This window comes from Mesoplodon bidens (assembly GCF_964165515.1).
Source record: "Mesoplodon bidens genome assembly, chromosome: 3".
NCBI classification, from domain to species: Eukaryota; Metazoa; Chordata; class Mammalia; order Artiodactyla; family Ziphiidae; genus Mesoplodon; species Mesoplodon bidens.
Window position 1 is genome coordinate 92,899,547 of NC_138178.1, and position 23,645 is coordinate 92,923,191.

Here is a 23,645-nt window from a genome sequence, read left to right on the forward strand (position 1 = left end):
GATCCCTGGCTGGGGAACTAGGATCCCACATGGCACAGGGCAACTGAGCCTGCGCGCCACAACTACTTGAGCCCTCGTGCCTCAACTAGAGAGCCCGTGTGCTGCAAACTCCAGAGCCCATGTGCTCTGGAGCCTGCGCGCCACAACTAGAGAGAGAAAACCCGCACACCACAACTAGAGAGAAGCCCGCGGGCCACAACAAAGAGCCTGGGCGCCACAACGAAGATCCCGCATGCCACAACTAAGACCTGACGCAGCCAAAAAAAATAATAATAATAAAGCGAAAGAGAACCCCAAGTCTGAAAATAAGCCAAGGGTAGTTGTACTACTGATATAAATGAAAGCATCCTGAGACTTAGTATACCACTCCCTTTTATATGCATAATAATCTCAGGTAAAATATCTGAGCAATTTGTAAAACCTCTGTAAGTTTTACAAGAATATGCCTTTTTCTTTGCTTTGCTCTACTTCTTTGCCTATTTCTAAGGCTGCCAGTGAACACCCTCTGGAATTGCTTAGTGTGTCGGGTCCCCAAGAGCCCCCTCCCACCTCCTGGGTTTGATGATATGCTTGGAGGAGTCATAGGACTCAGCATATGACTGTACTCATGGCTATGATTTACTACAGCAAAAGCACACAAAGCAAAAGAGCAAAGGGAAAGGTGTATGGGGCAAAGTCCAGGGGAAACCAGGCACAATCTTCGAGTCCCTGACAGTGGAGTCCCACAGGATGTGCTTAATTCCCCCAGCAACTGAGTTGTGACGTGTGAAATGTTGTCTACCACAAAGCTCATTAAAGATGCAGTGCCAGGGTTATTACTGCGGGCTAGTCACATAGGTACCTTCTGCCTAGCATATATCAAAATTCTAGACTCCCAGGAAGAAAGCTGGTGTTCAGCACAAACCACACTGTACAAACACCTTAGTCACAGCGAGCAACTCTTATCAGTGAGTGGAGGGAACCCTAGAAATCTAAGTTCCCAGATGCCAGCCAAGGACCAACCTTACGAGCAGGCCTTTCACAGGATAGCAGTCAGGTCTGCTATTTTGCTCTTTTTTGCATACTTAGTGACAATCTCACGGGAATAAGCAACATGCTTTCAGATTCAAGACTCTTCTAACTCAGAAACAAGCATTTTTTTAAAAAACAACATAATAAAGTCTGCTGCCTAAGATATGGTTAATGCACTCACGTTAATTATCATAGTTATATTTGAGTTTTATTGAAAAGTGGAATGAAAATACATTGAAAAACAAAGGAAAATTCAGTTTTGTCTTAATGAACTTGGAATCTTGGTATTTCAATATAAAGAGGGCTCTTTCAGTATTGCTAGTGGCAAAGTCTATAAATACCCATGTTATAATTGACTAGAAATGGACTTCACATGACTACATATAATTAAACAAAAATTAAAAGTTGATAATTACTTTGCATTAATAGTTTGAACATTAACTTTAGAAGTAAAAGGTTAAGGAGGCACTGTAACATCGTATTTATGAAGAAAATTTTCTTCAGCTAATATTCTGGGCATACAAGAGGAAATTTCCTTCTGTTGTTCTCGCCACTTGAGTATATTCTCTGCCAGTTCTGCTGTCTCAGCCACCAAAATATCCATCTCTGCTAAAGCTGTGCTCTGTAACATTTGAAAGAAGGGGAAAACAGGAGAGAAATCATGTGTCATTAACACAACATTACTATATCATAAATAATGACACCAAAAGTTGACAACTGATCTTCTCCAGCCCCTTAATACAAAGGCTCCTTAAAATTGTGCTGTCCTATATGTTCTGTTTCTTTGTGAGTTCATCTCTCCTTTGTCTTCAGTGATCACCTCAATGCAGATGACCCTCAATCTATATTGTCAAACCTAATCTTCTTCCTAAAATTTAGTCCTACATTTCAGTTTGCTGGAAATCTCCATCTAGATGCATATTCAATATCTCAAACTCGATTTAACCACAGTTCAACAAACCATGACTGAACATTTACTATCTCTGCAAGACATATCAAAAAACAAACTCACTGGCTTCTTTATTTAATCTCTTGATCCTACTTATCCTCAAGTCCCCAAGGCTAGAAACTTCATTCCTTGGATGTCTCCCTTGTCCAAATAGTAGCCACGTACTAGAAATTTGACCTCCAAAATCTAAAAATCTACACAGTCTTTTGTATTCCTATGCTTTAAATCTTTTATCTGAATGACTGTATTTATTCTCCAAGTTCCTCTGCCTTTTGTTCCTCTGCCTAGTCCTCTACACCACAGCTCATCAAACTTTCATGTGCATAGGAATCACCTGAGGAACTTGTTAAAATGTAGATTCAGATTCTGAAGGTCTAAAGTGAATGAAGTCTGCAATTCTGCATTTCTAGCAAGCTTCCAGGTGATGTTGATGCTCTGCCCATACTTTGAGTGACAAGCCTCAGTCTACTTTATCCAATATTTTCTCCATGATTAAGATACAGTCCTGCTCAAGCCAACCCTCTGTGCCCTCCTCTAAAAAGACAAAAGAAAAAAACATCCAATGATTCCCCAGTACTCAGACAAAGTCTAAATTTCTTAGTCTGGTTTTCAAAATATTCCATAAACTAACCCCGAGTCAATCTCCCTCTCAATACCTTGAAGCATCAGCCAAAGTGGAGTACCACTCTTCCCTCAAACTACCTGTGCTCTCTCATTTTCATGGCTTTCCTCACATTGCTGCTTTCAGCTGAACTACTCTTTCTGATGCACATCCAGTTTTCACTGATTCTTCAAGATGGAGCTTGCTATTAACTCCTATTTAAAACTTTATTCAAGTATTCCTACTTCCTATCCTATTCCCAATCTCCCTAAAGTGAAAGTAATCACCCCCTTCTCTGTGCTTAAAAGATAGCATCTTCTTTATAATTCTCTGCTGCACTCATTGTGCAAATACAATAAAGTAGAGAGTATCTTATACTTTCTCTCACCAAACCTTGAGAATTTGAGGGCAGGGATTGGTCATATCTGTTTATCTCTCATGATACCTCTAGCATAGTCCCTTGCACAATGAAGATAACACATATTTATTAAATACTGGAATAAAACAATGTAAAATGACTTCTAAATAAAGAAAAGGTATCTTGATTAAAAAAAAGTAATTTGCTCATAATATTAGCCAACAAAAAAAGTTAAACGAGATCACACATTTGAGATTCTAGTATAAAAGAACTAAAGATAGCTAAAAAAGCAATGTGGAAGGAGTTGATGAGGTACTTAAATGCTATTGGTAATACTCACCATTTTCTTTAGATTTTCATCTAAATGAGGGATATTTCTGATTATTTCAAGATGATCTTCTAATCTCTCAATGAAAGTTACTGCCAACTCCAGCAAATGCACCATGTATCTGAAGGAGGGAGAAAAAAAGTCAACTCTTCTTTTTTTTAGTTCAGGTATTTTGTGTTCTCTTTTTTCCCTTTAATTAGGACCTTTAATATGAAATTAAGAGAATTACAATCCACCCAATGAGCTGTTAATAACCTTTCTGCATTCATGGAAATATCAGTGATAAAAAAGGTTCTTCCTCCAGGCTTCCCTAGTGGCGCAGTGCTTGGGAGTCCGCCTGCCGATGCGGGGGATGCGGGTTTGTGCCCCGGTCTGGGAAGATCCCACATGCCTCGGAGCGGCTGGGCCCGTGAGCCATGGCCGCTGAGCCTGCGCGTCCGGAGCTTGTGCTCTGCGACGGGAGAGGCCACAGCAGTGAGAGGCCCGTGTACCGCAAAAAAAAAAAAAAAAAGGTTCTTCTCTTTCACTTTAAACAGGAATTAACTTTTCATCCAAACACAAAGACAGAAAGAGACAACACTAATCATATCTGTAACCCAATCTAATGTTAGACAAATATCAATGTTAATAATTTTCTCATATAAGTAAAAAATTGGGACTTCGGTGCAGTGGTTAAGAATCCGCCTGCCAGTGCAGGGGACACGGGTTCGATCCCTGGTCCGGGAAGATCCCACATGCCACAGAGCAACTAAGTCCGTGGGCCACAAACTACTGAGCCTGCGTGCCACAACTACTGAAGCCTGCCCGCCTAGAGCCCATGCTCTGCAACAAGAGAAGCCACCACAATGAGAAGCCCGTGCACCACAATGAAGAGTAGCCCCCGCCTGCTGCAACTTGAAAAAGCCCGTGCGCAGCAACGAAGACCCAAGGCAGCCAAAAATAAAAATTTTAAAAACTTTAAAAAATAAATAAAATTTTAAAAAAGAGTGAAGAACTTTAAAAAAAAATTTCTCTAGGTAAAACCTCATTCCATTTCAATCTACTCATTCTTGGTGAAGGGTGAAGACAATAAGGATAAATGTACTTCACTGAAATAGCCTACACATGAAACTACTTTGAATCTTTGTATTTGCAAAATGCCTTAAAACTATTACTCAGTTCTTCTGATATATATAATGTATAATATACACATTAATGATATTTAACTACACTGAATACTGAATATATCCACAAGAATGGGATTTGTATATTTATTATTTTACTGCAAGATAAAAGATCTGACACTTAGAGGAAATATTGACTTGTTCAGGGTCAGTTAGTGAGGCACTGGCAGACAAAGTTAGCAATCAGATCCCCAGATGAGTGCTTTTTAATTTTGTTATTTATTATTAATAATAACCTACACCTTCAATTTGATACTTTCCGTACTCCTATGAGAAAGAGAGCAATAGAAAGCATCCCCATTCTATGGATTGGGAAACTAAGGCAAAAACTTAAATCATTTGCCCAAGGCTCTGAGGCATATAAACAGCAGAGGTGAGATCAGAACTGTTATTTTTCTCCTTTTAGTTGACATTGTTTTCATCTGTCCCTGCTTAAACTCCCCCAACAGAATTTTTATACAGAGGCAACATTAATGCAACAATAAATTTACATCACAGAAAGCTGTCTATACATAATAAAAATGATTTTTATCCACCTTACTATATGTTATGGATCTAATTTCTTTCATTAAAGTCATTATTTATAATTCCTAAGACACAATGGGCAAAAGGAATGTCTTTCTCTTCACCATTGCTACAATTCTTTAAAAGTAAAGGATTTTCTTTCTGGTTTAATGTATCAGCATTAATAATAATGTTAATAGATATGATCACTCATATACTGTTTAATGAATTATGCTATGAAATAACTACTAGTCTAAACAAAAACTACCCTCAGGGAACATGTGTGACTGTTAACTTCTACTTTTTAGTCTAACCTGTGATAAACAGCTTCAATAGGCAAGTTTTCTTGGCACATGGGTTTCAGCAGTCTTTGCCTGAGGGACCGCTTTTCTTTTAGCACCGCTTCCAAATGATTATTCATGCTTTGCAGAGTATGACACTTCTGAGCTACATAAACCAGAAATAGTAATTATAATTAGCAACAGGACAAGTTTTGAAGTCACTAATACTAACAATGGTCAAAAATTAATCCCACCATTTCTCTCCTAAATATCTCCCCTTTGCTGTCTTTAATACCAATACCAGTTTCATTTTCAACTATTTTCTCTTACTTTTACTACTGACAACCCAATCTAGTGCTAAATTCTTTGTGTTTCCCAATTCTATTCCTAGTTCAGTTTTTATAGCCAGAGCCATATGCTTCACATAAAGTGTCTGTCTCTAATATTCCATATTAGAGCATTAAAAAACAAATATTTGTCTTTTAAGCTACTTTTATTTCAATATTTTCCCCAGAATTCAGTTAATGGCTGTCAGTTGTCTCTTCTTTTAAATTTTTATTTAGAAAAAATTTCAAACTTAAAAGTTTCAAGAATAGCTCATTGATTGAACTCTCATATACATTTCACCTAGGCTCACCAACTTAACATTTGGCTGTTTTCTTTTTTTCCCCTTCTTCTCTACACACCCATACATATATTTTTGCTAACCAATTTGAGAGTAAGTTGCAGATGTCATGACCTTTTACTCCTAAAACTTCAGCATGTATTTCCCAAAATAGGAACAAGATATATAACTATACTACAAGTATCAAATTCGGATAATTTAACATTAGTACAATACTACCAGTATTTAATACAGCCTATATTTAAACATCACCAAATATCCCAATAATGTCATTTATATCAAAAAAATTTTTTTCTAATCAAATATTCAATCCATGACTACACTGTGCTTTAGCTGTCATGTCTCTTTAGGATCCTTTCATCTGGAAAGTTCCTCAGCCTTTGTGGGATCCTCGCGGACCGGGACATGAACCCATGTCCCCTGCATCGGCAGGCGGACTCAACTACTGCGCCACCAGGGAAGCCCCATGTCTTTTAAGCTCTACTGACTTTGTTAGCTTTGGGGCAATACCTGGAAAAATTATCATAATTTTATAGCCTAGTGCTTATTTAAAGTAATCCAAGAAAAAGTTGAAATTTCAATGATTACTCATTTAACTAAACCACTTACCCAAAAAGGAAGGATGGACAACATCTGCTGCATCTTTTTCTAGACTTAGGAGTTCAATTTCCAGGTTTTTCTACATTAGAAACAAAAAAACACTTAGCTCATGCAGAAAGTAGCCTGAAGTAAAGGCTTTGATAAAAATGGACAGTCTTTAACTCAGGAATATTTAAGGGGACCAGGAGGATGATTTGTTATGAGAGCCCAGGGATTTACTGAATCTCTTCATTTTGGTGTTCAAGCCCTGTTGCTGCTACTGCTACTACTCCTAACTACGACTGTGACCATTACTACTATTATTAACTACTGCAAAGAAAAGCCTATATGACTATGTGCTAGACAGTGTTCTGCGTGCAAGAGGATTACTGTTGGAGCCAGTTAAGATTTTTTTCCATACTAGAGGTAGAAAGTAAAAACTCCAACATAATTTACCTGGTAGATTTCAGCTTGAAGATCTGTGATCTGCTGTAGTCTGGAGAAGTTCACAAAGCAAGAAGTTGATTTCTTAGATATATTTAACATCTCCTATTGGTAAGTGAACAGAGAAAGCAGCAATATGTCAGAGTTTATGTGTGTGTTGGAATAGCATGCCCACGTGTCTAAAATATGAGGATATATTATGTCCAACGCTGCCCCTGAAAAATGAAATACAGAGTAGGACAGTGCAATGTATATTTCCTGTTTTTTTAAAACCTCCACCATCACAAATCTTTTGCCCAAATATTAATATTTTAAAAATAAGAAAAACAAAGAAGAAAATCACTTTGTACTATTTCTTAAGGCATCATGCACAATAGACTGGCATTGCTGATAGCTTACCAAAAAATTCTGAAGTTGAAATTGTTGGAGAATCACTTCTACACAAATGACCTAGTCTCTCAGACTTTCCTGCGGCTAAAATTAAACACTTCCTGGGCTATGGAATCATTCACCTGATTCATTAAATGACCTCTATTGGTTACAAGTCATTCATACTGTCTCTTTCCGCATTCTCTCTCTCTTAGATAAAGGAATGTTTTGTCCAGGCATAATTATTCCTTGAAAAAGCCTACCCCCACCTCCTTTTTATCCTTTCATTCTATATTATGCTGCTTTCTTAAATTGCAGGTTATCTCAGAATAAGAATATTATCTTGTTCATCCCTTGGCTTCATCCATAATTTTTTCTATCCTCCTTTTCTTCTCTAGAATGTTAGCACAGGAAAGAACTTCAGATATCATATAGGCCAAGGATTGGGAAGCTACAGCCTATGAACTAAATGCACCCATTGCCTGTTTTTGTATAGCTTAAGGGCTAAGAATGGTTTTTATATTTCTTAATTGTTGGAGGAAAAAAAATCAAAAGAAAAACATTCTGTGACACATGAAAATTATATGAAATTCAAATTTCAGGGTCCAGAAATAAAGTTTTATTGAAACTCAACTTCACTCATTCATTTACTTATTATCTCATGTTGTTTTCATACTACAACAGCCTAGTTGCGACCCTATGGACCTAAAAGCCTCAAATACTTATTCTCTTGCCCTTCATAGCAAACGTTTGCTGACTGATGATAATCAATTTTATAACATTTATTGAGTTAGGCAATAGAAGATTCAAGGATGAATGAAACAAGCTCTCTGCCCTTAACAAGCTCATGATGGATGGGAAGGAAAAGGTACTCCAGACAGAAAGAACTAAACATTATAAATGCTCAGTAACTGGGACTTCCCTGGTGGTCCAGTGGGTAAGACTTTGTGCTCCCAATGCAGGGGGCCTGGGTTTGATCTCTGGTCAGGGAACTAGATCCCGCATGCATGCCACAACTAAGAGTTTGCATGCCTCAACTAAAGATCACATGCGCTGTAACTAAGACCCAGGGGAGCCTAAATAATATTAAAAAAAAAAAAGAACAAAGCTGAAACAAACATTTTCTATAAGAGTTGTATCATATCACATCACAATTTTAAGCATCACTCAATTTTTAATTCACATGGGAGGATGTGCACTTAAGGGATGGACTGTTTAAAGGGATCATATAATACATCATTTTGAAAGAATCAATGATAAATCCTTGCAATAAAAATAGGTTTTTTATATGTAAAGTTTGCTTAAAGTAAAATCATGCTACAAATCTTCAGTTTCCTCACTGGGCCTAGCTGTGCAGTAAGATTATAAGAAGGTCTTTTTAAAAAACATTTATTGGGCTTCCCTGGTGGTGCAGTGGTTGAGAGTCCGCCTGCCAATGCAGAGGACACGGGTTCGTGCCCCGTCTGGGAAGATCCCACATGCTGCGGAGCGGCTGAGCCTGCGCGTCCAGAGCCTGTGTGCCGCAACGGGAGAGGCCACAACAGTGAGAGGCCTGCGTACCGCAAAAAAAAAACAAACAAACATTTATTTATTTATTTATTTATTTATGGCTGCGTTGGGTCTTTGTTGCTGTGTGCAGGCTTTCTCTAGTTGCGGCGAGCGGGGGCTACTCTTCGTTGGGGTGTGCGGGCTTCTCATTGCGGTGGCTTCTCTTGTTGTGGAGCACGGGCTCTAGGCGCACGGGCTTCAGTAGTTGTGGCACCTGGGCTCAGTAGTTGTGGCTCACAGGCTTAGTTGCTCGGTGGCATGTGGGATCTTCCCAGACCAATGATTGAACCTGTGTCCCCTGCATTGGCAGGCGGATTCTTAACCACTGCGCCACCAGGGAAGCCCGAATTTACCAAATTACTTTGTTACAGCACTGGACAATACAGGTGAGGGCAATAGGCAATCTGGTAGCAAGAAAACACAGGAGAGAAGTGAGGAAGGTGAGAACTGGGGAGTGCTGTGGTTATGTTTTGCCTATTTTCCAACGCATTCATTCCTACCCCTCGTTTCCCCCAAAATCCATAAGGTCTGGCTACTAGGTCTTCAAGTAATCTAGAAAAGTCCTTCAACAGACGTTTAAACCCTTTCAAGATAGTGTTACAGTATCTATCATCTATTACAGTTCATTTTAGAGATGATATAATGTGTCAGAAAAGGGAGAGCTCTGGGATCTAACTCTACTTCACTAGTTGAGTGGCCCTGGACACGTTTCTTGGTCTCCTCAGGTCTCAGTTTCTGCATCTTAAAATTACTGTAAGTAGATAGTAGAATTCTCTAATGACTCTTCTAGGTCTAAAAAGTTGTCTATTTTTCATAAATCTTTCATCATGTGCATAGTGCTAATCTCTGTAGATGGTTTTACCTTTTCTATTTTTCTCAGTTGCCTTTTTAGTGAAATTCCTCAACTTCCTCATTATCTCAAAATTTCTTTCCCTTCTCTCAACCCCACTTTTCCCATTCCCTTGTCATATCTGCCATTTCTATTTCATTATTCCCTCACATCTTCAATTTCTCCCTCTGTTGGCTTGTTCCCTTTGGCCTATGAACATGCTCTTCCCGCCGAACCTAAAACTACCACCCCTTGGCCAATCTCCCTCTTCTCTCCTTCTCAAAATTAATTCCTTCCTCCAATCATGTTCCAAGGTCTCTCGGGTCTTTTTCACCAATGCTTTTTTGTTCCGCCCCCGCCACCGGCCTTTAAAGATGCGTGCTTCCCTTGGCGCTCTCCCGTACCCGGCGCCTCCCGCAATGCTTCAGTATTTCACACAAACGAGCGTTCTTTGGGAACGTATGTTTTAACCACCTACCCGTTATTTCCCAACCCCGCCACCGATTACAATCTAGAGGCGGTATTACTGGATGAAAAAAGGCGGGTAACACTAGTCTTTATTACCGCCCAAGAACTGACCTGGGATAACTCGCCTGCCAGACACTTGAAACACCATCTCCTTAGAGCCCCGCTTTTGCAGAACCCACCGCGGACCAGTCACTTCTGCTGCCTACAAGGAGCTCCATCGGCCACGACTCTAGAACAGCCCCCAGCCAGCACCCTCCCACCCGCTCCCGCGGCCAGCACCACCACCTCACAGCTATCTTCTGTCGCCACCGTGGGCACCCCCTTCATGACGCCATCGCCCCCCGCGCACCTGAGTAACCAACCCCGAAGCTACGAAATGGCCCAGCAGTAGCCCCGCAGCGTTTGGCTCGGACGCCGGGTCCCAGGGGTTCGCCTCAGCCATAGCTGGCAGCCGCCTTTCCGGGTGGCGCGGAGAGTGAGCGGAACGCACCGCGCGGCTCGATGACGTCACAGGGCGTTTCCGCCCCGGCGGAAGCCTGGGGAGCGCATCCCAGGCGAGCGCGGGTCCCGGGTCTTCCCCTGCGGAGCCGGCTGTGAGCTGAGGGGTAGGAGGCGAGTTCGGGGATCCCTGATCCTCTGTAGGCTCCTAGCGGCGTCTAGCCTTCGAACAGCTGCAAAAGCGGCGGGGCCTGGTGTTCTTCCCTTTCTTCCTTGCCACTCTTGAGCTGGCCCCCAAGATCCAGGGATCGGCAGGAGGTGACAGCTGGAGCTTGAGACCTAGCCGGGAGGCCGACAGGGTGGCTGGGTGCCGGGCCGAGTGGTGACAGCTGCTCATCCTTCCCGCAGAGACCTGAGCCTTGGCGCTAGGATGGGAAACAGTGCCCTCCGCGCTCATGTGGAAACAGCGCAGAAAACTGGTGTCTTTCAGCTTAAGGACCGTGGGCTGACCGAGGTGAGACTGGGAGGGATCCGACCAAGGGAATTTAAAGGGAGAGGGACGGCGGGCGGTGAAGTTAATAGGTAAGGCGCTGAGAGCCCCTTTCTTCAGTTCCCCTCAGAGTTGCAGAAGCTGACAAGCAACCTCAGGACCATCGACTTGTCCAACAACAAGATCGAGAGTCTACCGCCTATGATTATAGGGAAGTTCACTCTGCTGAAGAGCCTGTCCTTGAACAACAACAAACTGAGTATGGCTTTTGCGCCTGGGAATTTTGCTAGTTATCAGCTGTTAAGAAGGGTGGTTTTTCTCTTGGAATACAGTGTGGAGTACGATTATAATGTTATTAAACTGGTTTTCAAATAAATGTATCAGAATCTTAAAAAAAAGAAGGGTTTTTTTTTCTTACAAGCTGATTTTTCTTGTTATGAAACTTCAGGAGCTCAAGATGCAGAAGAATGTCAGAGTCCTTGAAGCTTTCTATCTCTTGTAATTACATCTATAAGCCTCCTCTCCTGGTGTAATGATTGGTAGGAGGTTAATTTGGACTTGAAAGGGACCATCTTTGGGGTGTAATGTAAACAGAGCTAACTTTGCTGCTAATTTGGAAGGGCGGATGGGATGGTAAGGAGAGGGCCTTCCAAATCCCACAAAATTGCTGTGGGATTGTGCAGTGGCCCCTTCACAAAAGGAGCCTGTTATATACATAATGCTTTCCTGAATTTTGATGGCACCTTCACCTTCTGAAGACTATGTTGGTAAAAATGCAATACTTAAAAATGGCACAACATGTGAAATGCCTATGTGTATTAACAAGAGGCATAACAGACTGCCATATAGTTTTTATAAACTTCATCAAATGTGTTTTTCAGCTGTATTGGATTCAGGTTTTTAAATTTTTCTTTGCCAGCTGTCCTTCCTGATGAGTTATGCAATCTGAAAAAACTAGAGACACTAAGCTTAAACAACAATCAGTTGAGAGAGCTGCCATCTACTTTTGGGCAACTATCTGCCCTTAAGACCCTGAGCCTCTCTGGGAACCAGCTGAGAGCACTACCATCCCAACTTTGTAACCTACGGCACCTGGATGTAGTGGATCTCTCCAAGAACCAAATTCGGAGCATACCTGACACAGTGCGGGAGCTGCAGGTCATCGAACTCAACCTCAACCAGAACCAGGTCTAGAGCTTAAGGGTTTTTTTCTACAGCATGTATGTGGGTTTACAGTCTCCTGAATAAACAATTGTTCTCTAAACTGTAATCATGGAGAGGGGTATAAGAGGCTAGAAGAGAGGTATATTCTATGGGCTGGACTAATTTCAAAGCCCAAAGTGCCGTGAAGTTAGTTGAGACACTGGGTGTGTTTGTTGTGTAGGTGTTTTTTGGAGGGTAGGGTGGGTAACATGGTGAGGCAATTTCAAAAGTTAAACCCCTGTCTCACAAACCTTGAGTTCTTCAAATCATCCTCAGATATACCTCTAATCATCTAGCAAGGAGCTATGTCAGGAAGATAGAGTGGAAAAGAGGCTTAAACTCATATGTTCTCAGAGTTGGACATCAGAGTTCATTCAGTTGTCCTTTTGCTGACATCTTTGTCAAGTGTGTGTCCTGCTTTTGCGGAAGAACCGTCAGTGATAGGAGTTTTGGAGATTGTTGGACAGATCTAATTTCAGTATTTGAAATTTATTTCCATAACTTCAGAAACTCTTTGGTTAACATGTATCTGACTGGAGAAACAATCTTTGGTCTAGACATAAGGCACAAATGATGAAACACTGATCATAGTGAGACTGGGTAGTCTTTAGTTTTTCTAGTGTCTATGCTTCTACATCTGCAGAGTCCATTACAGTAGCCACTAGGCACATGGCCATTAAAATTCATTTAAATTAGACTTAAAAATTCAGTTCCTCGGTTGCACTAGCCATATTTCAAGTATGGCTCAATACAGCCATATGTGGCTAGTGGCTACCATATTGGACAGCACAGATATAGAACATTCCACTAGTTGCAATAAGTTTTATTGGACAAAACTGTTCTAGATTGTCCTGACCTTATGTTATGATGAAATTCAGTCAGTCTTGGACGAGATTGGCTCTATCTTTTCCTTAAAGTGGATATTCTTGTATGTTCTTGAGCTTTTTGGAATAAAATTCTGAATGTTTGGCAAAAAATATTGGAAAAAACTTGTTAAGCAAATTGAGCACTTGCTCCACATTCACCTATGCTGCCTTAAATCAATGGTTCTCAGGTTTTAGTGTGCATCAGAATAACCCGGAGAGCTGGTTAAGAGATCACGGGGCTCCACACTCATTGTTTCTGATTTTGTAGGTCTGGGGTAGGGTCTGAGAATTTGCAGTTTTAACAAGGTCCCAGGTGATGGTCTGAGATGATACCAGGCATAGTAAATATAACTAGGTGGCTTGGAGCATTTAAAGGGCAGAAGAGCTGAATGCATCAAAGATAACTGCTTGCTACTGAGCTCAAGAGCCTAAAAGAAGAGTTGTGCTATTGGGAATGGGCATGCTGAGTGGGTTATGATGGTGAAACATCCAATGTGTTTTACTAAAAATCAGAAACATAGGAGTGGAATAGAGGTAGGCAGAAATGAATGTAGATAGATAGCTTAAAAGAAGTGATAGCTTTAGGAATGAATGAGCTGGGCTTCCCTGGCGGCGCAGTGGTTGAGAGTCCACCTGCCGATGCGTGGGACACGGGTTCGCGCCCCGGTCCGGGAAGATCCCACATGCCGTGGAGCGGCTGGGCCCGTGAGCCATGGCCGCTGAGCCTGCGCGTCTGGAGCCTGTGCTCCGCAACGGGAGAGGCCACAGCAGTGAGAGGCCCGCGTACCGCAAAAAAGAATGAATGAGCTTTCTAGGAGAAAGTTTAGAAAGATTGACTATTAAGTATTAGGGACTGCTGCTTGAAAAATGTCCATACAAACAAGAAGGGAAGCCAAAAATCGGGAATAATTCAAAAGATAGGAAGAAAAACACAGCACTTAGGTACAAGAAGTGGGAGTTTCAAGAAACGGATAGATAGCACAGTCAGATGCAACAGGGAACGAGGGCAACGAATCCTTGACTTTGGCAGTAAAGTGGTTGGCATCTATGTACACATAAAAGATTGGCAGTAAATGTACCAAAATGTTTACAGTGATGAATTACAGGTAACTTTTTTCTCTAAACTCATGAGATTCTCAAATTTTCTATAATGAAGTGCTTTTATTATCAGAAAAATTTGTTTCCAAAAAGCCACTGGTGACCTTCAAAAAAGATTTGTTCTTTTTTCCCCAAAAAAGTGGTGGAGTAGTAACAGAAGCTGGATAACACAAGAGGCTTCTGGAATGAGTGGCTAGTGAGAAAATGGAGGTGGTAGAAGAAAGAACTAGGACAAATAGTCAAGTAAAGATTTTTTAATTTAGTAAAGAATAATCGTTACAGTGCTTATACTTTTTCCTATTATCCCTTTTTAAAATTGTTCAATAGATAGCTCAGATCTCAGTGAAGATATCTTGCTGTCCTCGCCTTAAAGTTCTTCGTTTGGAGGAGAATTGTCTTGAGCTCAGTATGCTTCCACAGAGCATCCTCAGTGATTCCCAGATCTGTCTGCTTGCTGTAGAAGGCAACCTTTTTGAAATAAAGAAACTTCGAGAACTGGAAGGCTATGATAAGGTATGTATTAGCGTACTTCTGAATTTCTAGTCACTGCTCCAGAGAAGAGAAAGGTGAAGTAACTCAAACGAGTGTTTCTAGGTACAGGACATATGTGTAATCCGTTTATGTCAATAAGGATTTGTTCTCCATTTTGGAGGTGGGTTCTGAGAATCAACCAAATGGTATTGTGCCAAGATGATATTTTTCTTTAGACAGCTTATTGTAAAGCATCTTTTTCTTTTTATAGGTGTCCTATTAAGATATAAAGGAAAAAAAAACACCCCACAAAACCATGTGCTTTAAATTTGCATTTAGAATAGGTAGATTTTGTAGGAAATGAAGGACCATAAAAACCTAAAGGAAAAAAAATCATAAAATCCTAAATAACCAATAAGTTAGTTATTTGCTCAGGGCAAAATAACACATGTATTCTTTCATGATTTTCAGTACATGGAGAGGTTCACAGCCACCAAGAAGAAGTTTGCATGATGTTCTCCAGGAGCATGTGAACCATACAGGACACTGACTTGGAACCTGTTGCAATCTGGCTGAATGAAAGGCTCCTGTTGTTGTCAAGGATATCTGCACTGAGGAGATGATATTCCAGGAGGTTATATTTCACTCAATGATCTTTTTCCTTTCCAGGGCTCATCTCAAATAAGCTAAAGGGAATCAAACACAGGAAGACTCCTCCATTTTGAGTCATGGATAGGGCAAAGGACAATGTTGATCTTCAAAACCATCATTTGTTTGGCTTTGAGAAACCCAGTAGCTAGTTGCTATGTATACAGTGAGGGGATGCTGCCTGGTACCAGAATAGCTCCACACAACAGCTTGAAATTTCATGTGTCTCAATGTGCGAGCTTTCAAAAAATCAGTTACCATTCCACCCTGTGTTGACACTTCATATTTTTATGAAATTCAAATAATTCATGAGAGGCTGCTATAGTTAATCTAAGGATTTATGATTTTACTCCAGTCCATTAGTTCAATTGCAATGTTTATACTTGGAATTTAGGATGTACATAAAGGTATGACTCTTGATTAAAAGTGTACTTTGTCAGAGAAGCAACAACACAACACTAAGAGGTGTTCCCAAGGCTGCAGTAGCAATTTTTTTTTTTTTTTTACTATTGCAGGTGCCTTATTGATAGAGGGCTCTGAAGAGCTGAAACTGTATGCAAAACTTGTAAGATACAAGGGTTTTAATAATCAAGATTTTCCTGAAGCTTTGTTAGAAACAGTCTCTTATTTCTGGTCATCTTTTTGTATTTACAACTCTAATACAAATTACCTATCAAAAAGCTACTGTTACAGTATTTCACAACAACTTATGTTTATCAAATTTATTCTCTGAATGAGAGAAAGATTTTTTAATAACTATGGCTGGAAGAAAGGTTAATCCTTTAAAGTAAGACGACAGGGGAACTTTAACCTGTAAATGGCCCTTTGTTTGAAAGTAAACTGATAAGGAAGAAATGTTTTATGTTCTTGTTCAGGTTGCAAGAGTACTGAAATGCCTTCATGTGACTGATAAACATTTTTGTGGTACTGGAAACCATGCTTATTAAGAGAAACTGAAGCTATGAAAGTAGATTTTTTCAGACTGTTACTGGCATGAACATTTAGAAAGCTAAAACTCTGCTGTTTTCTGATGTTTTGTCTGAGCCAAGGGGCTGTCATTTACCATATATTGTTAGTTCTCATTTTACAAACCTAGTTTAACCATTAAGTCAAGAGATCACAAGAGCCTAGTGTTTATATGAGGAAAGTCTCTCTGACCTTAAATCTAGTCTAGGGGTTCTCTTTTTCCCATGTTATTCTCTGTTTCTCAACTGGGGAGGGATGGGGGTGCCAGTTTACATTACCAATTGAGTTTTTGTTTTTTTATAAACTTTGTTTAATGCTTAATCTTATGGACCTACTGAACATTTCTCTATTTTATCAGTACTTATCTAATAAATCAGAACTTATAAATTAAATAACTTTAATGTCCCAAGACATTTAATTATTAATGGGAGTTTTAAAAATCCCTACCCTTATGAGAATCCCGTTATGATGGCTAACTTTCACAACTTGGACCAGCCTTGTTTCCAGATACCCTCTCCTCACTCTCATTCACTTGCCTAGTCTTACCAGGTTATTCTGCTCCTTAAACCCACAGTGCAATGTCTCTCTCCTTTAACTGTCTTTACATTGTTTGCTCAGTCAGAATGCCCTCTTACTAACATGCTCCTTTTCTATGTCTAAGCCCCTTCCTGAGAAGTCTAAGCCGAATTAACTGCTCCATCTGTTACGGCAGCATTTCTCACATTCTGTATTCATCTGCCTCTTGCCTGAGCTACTTGAGGGCAGGGATTAAGTAAAGTAATATGCCCAAAGATATAGTACACAAGTATTTAGACTTAAATATGAGCTAATAAAGTGGGTTGACTTGAGGTCTGGAGACTGAAATTCTAGTGGCCACCAGCTCTAAATCACCTACCTTCTTTTTTTTTTTTTTTTTTTTTTGCGGTACGCGGGCCTCTCACTGTTGTGGCCTCTCCCGTTGCAGAGCACAGGCTCCGGACGCGCAGGCTCAGCGGCCATGGCTCACGGGCCCAGCCGCTCTGCGGCATGTGGGATCTTCCCAGATCGGGGCACGAACCCGTGTCCCCTGCATCGGCAGGCGGACTCTCAACCACTGCGCCACCAGGGAAGCCCCCACCTACCTTCTTTTAGAGCTTGGTTAGAAGTCAGTGTAGTATACTGAGTAAGAACATGGGCCTTGGAGTCAGAAAGATCCTGATTTGAATCTGAAGTCCATCATTTACTAGCTTTATGAATTTGAGCAACTTACTGTCATCCATAATATGGGGAACATCTCCTACCTCTCATGTATGTTATGAGGATTTGGTGAAAAGATACATAAAAGCATTTAGAATAGTGCCTATGACAGAGTAAGCACTCAATAAATGGTGCTATTTATTTCACCTGTAAAACATTAAAATAGAATTTAGCAAGTTGTACAGAAATGGAAGGCTTGGAGCAAACACTACATTAGGATGAAAAACAAATGAGTAGAGAATAAGGAACCTGAATATCAACCTGAGAACTATAAGTATGCTTAGGAATGTAACTGGGATAACATAGGATTTTAGTAAGAGAGTAACCTAAAGAATAGCGTTTAAAGAAACTAATTCTAAGAGCAATTGAGTATAGGATGTCTGGGAAGTAGAAGTTTAAGTTAAGGGGAGATTCCTAATCCATACATGACATGAAGAGATCCAGAGTTGAAATGTGGTAAACAAAGGATGAATTAAAACTGTGAAAGAAAAAATAAAACAGGCACAACTATAGCAGATACAGATCACTGTCATTATAAGACCGGAAACCTGAAGAGGGAGCTTATTGTTAAAAAACAATTAAGTTCAGTGGAGAATAATGTTTAACTCCTTAATTATAGGTCAGTTTTATGCTCAAGGTCACAAAACTAGTAAATGATTGAACCAAAACTTGAACACAGATGGTCAGACTCCAGAGCTTGTGCTAACCACCTCAGTTACTACCTTTCAGAAGTAATAGAAACAAGTTTCCAGTGTCACAGGAGAACACTTTTAAGTCAACAGCTTCTATTTCTAGTGTATTATGAGCCTAAGTTCTAGGTCCTCATTCCTCTTTTCTCAGTAGCAGAAGCTTTGAAAAAGTATGTAACCTGGGATCTATGGATGGGCTTTCAAGACCCATTTATGCATGATTCACGTGTGTGGTTTGTGTGTCTATTTCTCTGGAGAGGTTGTCTTTCATCAAATTCACGAAGAGATCCTTGACCCAAAAAGAGCTCCACTCTAGAGAGAATAGCAGCTATCATTTAATGAGCTCTTACATTTGCTGGGCACTGCTCTAAGTGCTTTACATGCATTACCACATTAAGTCTTCGCAGCAACTCTGTGAGGTAGGAATCATTAATCCCACTTTACGCACAAGGAAACTGAGGCACAGAAATGCTTTTATAGTCAGCCAGCAAGTGGCAGAGCTAGAGTGTAAATCCAGACAATATGGTGCCTTAGCTCACACTTCTAACCAATTATACTGTCGGAACAGCATACTGGTATCTTCAGAACTATTTCCTTTAGCCATAATAGTGTTAAAAATTTTTTTTAATGCTTTTAGGAAGGACATTTAAGTATAGAACAGCCCCCAGTGTTTTATACCTTCTTATTGTACACATTTACTACCACCTGCCAAACTACTCCTTTTTGGCATGTGGCATTTCTGTTACTGAGGGCCTAATTAAATCTCACTGTAAATATTTTCCTTTTCAGCCTTTGAAAGTTCCCATGTTAACTCTATCTCCTCCAGTAAGTGCGTTGCGGTTTTCACTCATAAACACTTTCAGTCGCTAGTGTATTTAAGCTCAAATGAATAAAAGACTAGTAATTAAAATGAACCTCATGACAAATCACAGCAGGGAAAAGTCCTATATTTCCAATAAAAATGGGAAAGGTGCTAATAAAGTCAGCTCTTTGCTGGAGTGCCTTTTGATTTATGGATCTTTGCTCTATTCAGTTTGTCAAATGAGAGCTGACAAAATTATTGCTTTCCACCCCCCAAAAAGTACTCACAGAAGCACATCACTTATTTGAAAAAACAGTTCCATTAGTTAGTTACAAAATTTAATTGTAAGGATCAAACAGTGGTTATTGGTCAAACCAATCGACATTAATAGCTTTGAAGTGTGCAGAAGCTAGTTTTTAAATAAAGGTGACAAATACCAATCAGATTCTTATAACACTGTTCAGGATCTAAGCAAATGTGATTCTGGAAGTTGAATCCAAAAAGCTAAGAGAATCATAGTGCAATCATCAATAAGTAAACCAAAGACATAATTTTCTAAATCATTTTTAGTTAAACAGAATAAATTCTAGTTTTTAAAAAAGTTTAAAGCTACATAAAACTCAAAGCAATCTAACTATTTTCTACCTGAGATCAAAACAAGTTTATTTTTTTCCTATCTAAACAGAATTCTTGGCATTGAGGTAAATCTGAATTCACGTGGTATACTTTGTCAAACTTTTCCAAAAAATTTTAAGCCCTGCTGTAGAGAGAAATTCTCATATTATATATACATATTTACATATTTTTTCTTCAAAGACTAATGACAAATTTATGAGGTTAATAGGCCTGTAATGGGACCATGATACTATTAATAATATGAAAATAAAAAGCCATTCATTTATACCATGCGTTCCTATATGGTGCAATATGAAATGGGATCATAGAATCTATGTACATAGATGAACCACCAAGAGTTCAGAAATTAAGCTCACTTTAAGAAAACTCATTCTGTTTTTTGAAGCAGAGGTTGCAAAGTTGTGATGTATAACAAAAATATTGTATATGCAGGCTCCAAAAGCAAGCATTGGCCTAAATTGGCAAAAACTGCAACTTAAACAGAAATTAAACCCAACTAGATCTTCACTGTGGTTATGCAACTTTTGGCTTTAGGGTCTGCAGGTTTTATTGAGGTAACAACCTCTTATCTCTTGCCTCTCCTCCTTGTGCCTGCCCCTACTGCCCCCAGCCTTTTACATGGCTGTCTTTGGCAATGCTTCCAAAGTTTGAAAGCAGAAGAACTTGCTAAGTAAATGGAGAGAATGAAAAATAACACTATATATGATGTATGAAAACCAACCTAAGAGTATGGACTGAGAAAGAAAGTACTAGAAGGAAAACTAAGCCGCAGTCTACCCTCAAGGGAAAAAGAGAAAATAAAAGAATAGGGGGGCTGTTACTCCTAGATCTTCTTCCACATCATCTCCCGATTAGAAGAGTGTGGAACCAAAATTTCAAACTCTGGAAAGGTAATGACTTTGAAGGAGGAGCTAGGGAAGTGAATAAATGATAAAGAAGTACAGCAGTAGCTTTAGCTGTCAATGAGTTTCTTTGCTCTGGCATTGGCATTGTCAATACGATCTTTGTTGGTGTCAGCCTGGAAAAAAGAAAAATATACCAGCATTACTTCACAAGGTAAGCTGCTCTAATGAACGTTAAATTTCATGTACTTAAGAGTAACTGACACATTGAGAAAATTCAGGAAATAGTCCAAGCCACATTACAAAACTCATTTTGGGCAAGAAGTGACAGAATATCAAATTCATTTGGAAAAACCTGGGTGTACAAACATGACAAAGATATAACAGAAGAACTTGCCAGTATTTCATGAGTTCTATAACATTTTTTTTCATAGTTTAACATGTCTGAAACTAGGATGCATCTTATAATCAATGGCATGCAGATGCAGTGAAAATATAATGCTCTTCTGTGTTATAGATCTGGACCTTGTAGGAGTCCCGTGAACTGAATCATAGAATCTCATCTGGAGCTACCCTAGATCTCACCCAGAGACTGAAATAACCTACCCCAAGATCTGTGGAACAGATGTATCACCATCCACATCAATATGTAAATTAAAATGATGGGTAATATGTAGCCTAAACCCACATAACAGCATTGAAAACATCTTATGAACCATTGTTTGCCTCAATGAAATCCATCATAAGTGATTCAACAGAAAGCCAAGCTGAAAAACTTACCCCAACCTTTAAAGTATACTGAGATTTTAATGAAGTAACAATAAATAAGCTTTTAGACGTGACACAACCAAACACAGAACACAATTTAATCTCAGTATATTTTATATCATATGAAGTAAAAAATAGCAACCACACTTTTTTGTAACTCTTGTTTTTGTGTGTCCACCCCATGAGAACCATTCTGCAGAACTGATTTTTACCTACTGACTCATGAGATGAAGATTCAGGAACTTACTAATTTGTTATTAGTTAACAAAATAAAATTCCAAAAGCTAACTCGCTCTTTCAGGGGAAAAACAAAAAAACACCCGACAGCTCACAGAAAGGTTAGAGGAGATTGTGAGCTTCATGTGTGAAATTTTAAATAAAACCACTTGGTGCCAAGGTCTTGGTTTCAAAATGAACCAACTGAGTAAGAGATAGGAGGACTTGACTTGTTTTTCAATGTGTTAGAACTCATCAAAACTGCAAGGCCTGTGAGGACAGGATCTTATCCCTATTGCTCTCCCCCAGAGCATCTAGCACAGATGTCTATTACTAAACACTATACTGGATGTCTCATTTTCCTGTGGCACTAAAAAGCTCTTACCTTTTCTGTGATCCGTTCTATTTGTCGATTTTGAGACTCAATCTCATTGCCTATGTCCAGGGCCATGTTTTTTAGATTTCCTAGGATACTGCCCACTTGAGTCAGGTTCTCTTCCATTTCGTCTTCCCTGGCATCATTTGTTATACTATCACAAAAAGATAGTTAATTCAGTACTTTTGGGTGAATTAGAAATGGAGTGAGTCTGGATTTAGTTTTTATAAAAATAAGTAACCAAAATGACCTCAGCAAGTGTTAGACCCAATAGATGCAGGTTACCATGCTTGGGAAGCATTCCATAGTAAAAATGGAAAGACATCCAAGAGAGCACAACATCTTAAAGCCATTTAAGATTAAGAAATAACTTTAGGATAGTGGTTTTTCAAAGTGTAATTCCCAGCATAACCTGGGAACTTGTTAGACATGAAAATATGCTAATTCTCACACTCCACTCCAGATCTCCTGAATCAGAGACTGGAAGGGACCCCAGGGATCTGTGTTTTAATAAATCTCCCATTGTGACAGCCTGGAGGGGTGGGATAGGGAGGGTGGGAGGGAGACGCAAAAGGGAGGGGATATGGAAACATGTATATGTATAACTGATTAAATTTGTTATTAAAAAAAAAAGAAACCACTGACAAATAATAAATGATTAAAGGAGAAAAAAAAAATAAATCTCCCAGGTGATTCTGATGCATGCTTAGGTCTAAAGAACTACTCCTCTAAAATAAGTGTTGCAAAATCCTGGCCCAAAGCCAAATCTGGCCTGCCTTCTGAATTTATAAATAAGGTTTTATTTGAACACAGCCATGCTCAATTGTTTATATATTGTTTATGGCTGCTTTTACCCTACAACAGAGTTGAGCAGTTGAGTAGTTGTGACTGAGACTGTATGGCCTGTAAAGTCTGAAATATTTACTATCTGACCCTTTACAGATATCCTTATAGGGATTTGGTCGACTCCTACTCTAGATGATACATTTTAAAACACGTTTTCTTATTTACAGAAGTAAAACATGATTACTTGAATAATTTGGAAAGTACTTTACAAAGAAAAGTTAATCCATCCTTGAATGTCAACAATCACAGTCACCATTTTGTCAGAAGGCAAATATTAAAATGGAATAAGGGACTTTGCTGGTGGTCCAGTGGTTAAGACTCCCCGCTTCCACTGCAGGAGGCACAGGTTCGATCCCTGGTCGGGGAACTAAGATCCCGCATGCCCCCACATGCCGTGCGGCCAAAAAAAAAAAAAAAGGGAATAAATGCTATTTCTAATTAATAAGTTGGGGTTCATGCATAATTACACCCAGTCTCCAGAGACAGCCATTCATTTAGGAAAAGAATAAAAATATCAGGAAGAGCTGGCATACCGTTTAATGTATCCGCCGCTGGCTGCTCCTGTGGTTGCTTGCTGAGGCTGACCATTTGTCACTCGGCCTGGCTGCTTAGATACTACATTGCTAGGAGAGTTGTCTCCACCGTCTCCCCATGTTGCCTTATAGGCTTTCTTAGACTCAAAGTTCTTTGTCCTATATAAGAGTCAGGAGTGTAGAGATACCAAAAAGCAGGAGAGGGAGAAATGACGTTATTAGTGCTTGTTACCTTAGGGATGCCCTAGCACCCTTAGAATAAAAGCTACATGCAGCTAGATCTAGATTATCTACACTATGCTCCATCACAATCTGGCATAGGAAAAAGATGAACTGTGTAAGCCCACTGACATTAAAAACATTTTTTTAGAGGTTAAACTACTTCCACCAAATCTTCACTGAGCAGTTAGCAAGTACCAAAATGTAATTATTTGATTTTTCAGGTTTTCCTAGCCTCTGACACT

General features: G+C 39.6%; 3 protein-coding genes across 7 annotated transcripts in view; 1 reads left to right on the plus strand and 2 right to left on the minus strand.

The window, feature by feature from the left end:
* Positions 1–1,197: 1,197 nt before the first annotated feature.
* HAUS2 (HAUS augmin like complex subunit 2) lies at positions 1,198–10,525 on the minus strand. The gene is made up of 6 exons (XM_081229030.1): positions 10,407–10,525; positions 6,856–6,948; positions 6,430–6,499; positions 5,229–5,361; positions 3,260–3,368; positions 1,198–1,633 (listed from the first exon to the last, which is right to left on the minus strand). Exons 1-6 carry the CDS (start codon positions 10,497–10,499, stop codon positions 1,469–1,471), a joined length of 663 nt encoding a protein of 220 aa, XP_081085156.1. The 5' UTR covers positions 10,500–10,525; the 3' UTR covers positions 1,198–1,468.
* Positions 10,526–10,527: 2 nt separating this feature from the next.
* LRRC57 (leucine rich repeat containing 57) lies at positions 10,528–16,632 on the plus strand. 4 transcript variants are annotated; one of them, XM_081229029.1, is made up of 6 exons: positions 10,528–10,650; positions 10,904–11,009; positions 11,106–11,244; positions 11,905–12,173; positions 14,480–14,665; positions 15,095–16,632. In XM_081229029.1, exons 1-6 carry the CDS (start codon positions 10,559–10,561, stop codon positions 15,134–15,136), a joined length of 834 nt encoding a protein of 277 aa, XP_081085155.1. In that variant the 5' UTR covers positions 10,528–10,558; the 3' UTR covers positions 15,137–16,632. The 4 variants fall into 4 exon arrangements, with proteins under 4 accessions (XP_081085155.1, XP_081085154.1, XP_081085153.1 ...); XM_081229028.1 differs by having other exon boundaries at positions 10,575–10,669; XM_081229027.1 differs by having other exon boundaries at positions 10,585–10,662.
* Positions 16,633–19,264: 2,632 nt separating this feature from the next.
* SNAP23 (synaptosome associated protein 23) overlaps positions 19,265–23,645 on the minus strand; it is a 31,907-nt gene continuing 27,526 nt past the window's right edge. For both annotated transcript variants that reach the window (XM_081229031.1, XM_081229032.1), the window contains exons 6-8: positions 23,182–23,340; positions 21,812–21,956; positions 19,265–20,618 (exon numbers count right to left, since the gene is read on the minus strand). In XM_081229031.1, coding sequence (XP_081085157.1) covers positions 20,553–20,618; positions 21,812–21,956; positions 23,182–23,340 — 370 coding nt within the window. In that variant the 3' untranslated portion in view covers positions 19,265–20,552. The remainder of the gene's footprint in view (positions 20,619–21,811; positions 21,957–23,181; positions 23,341–23,645) is intronic.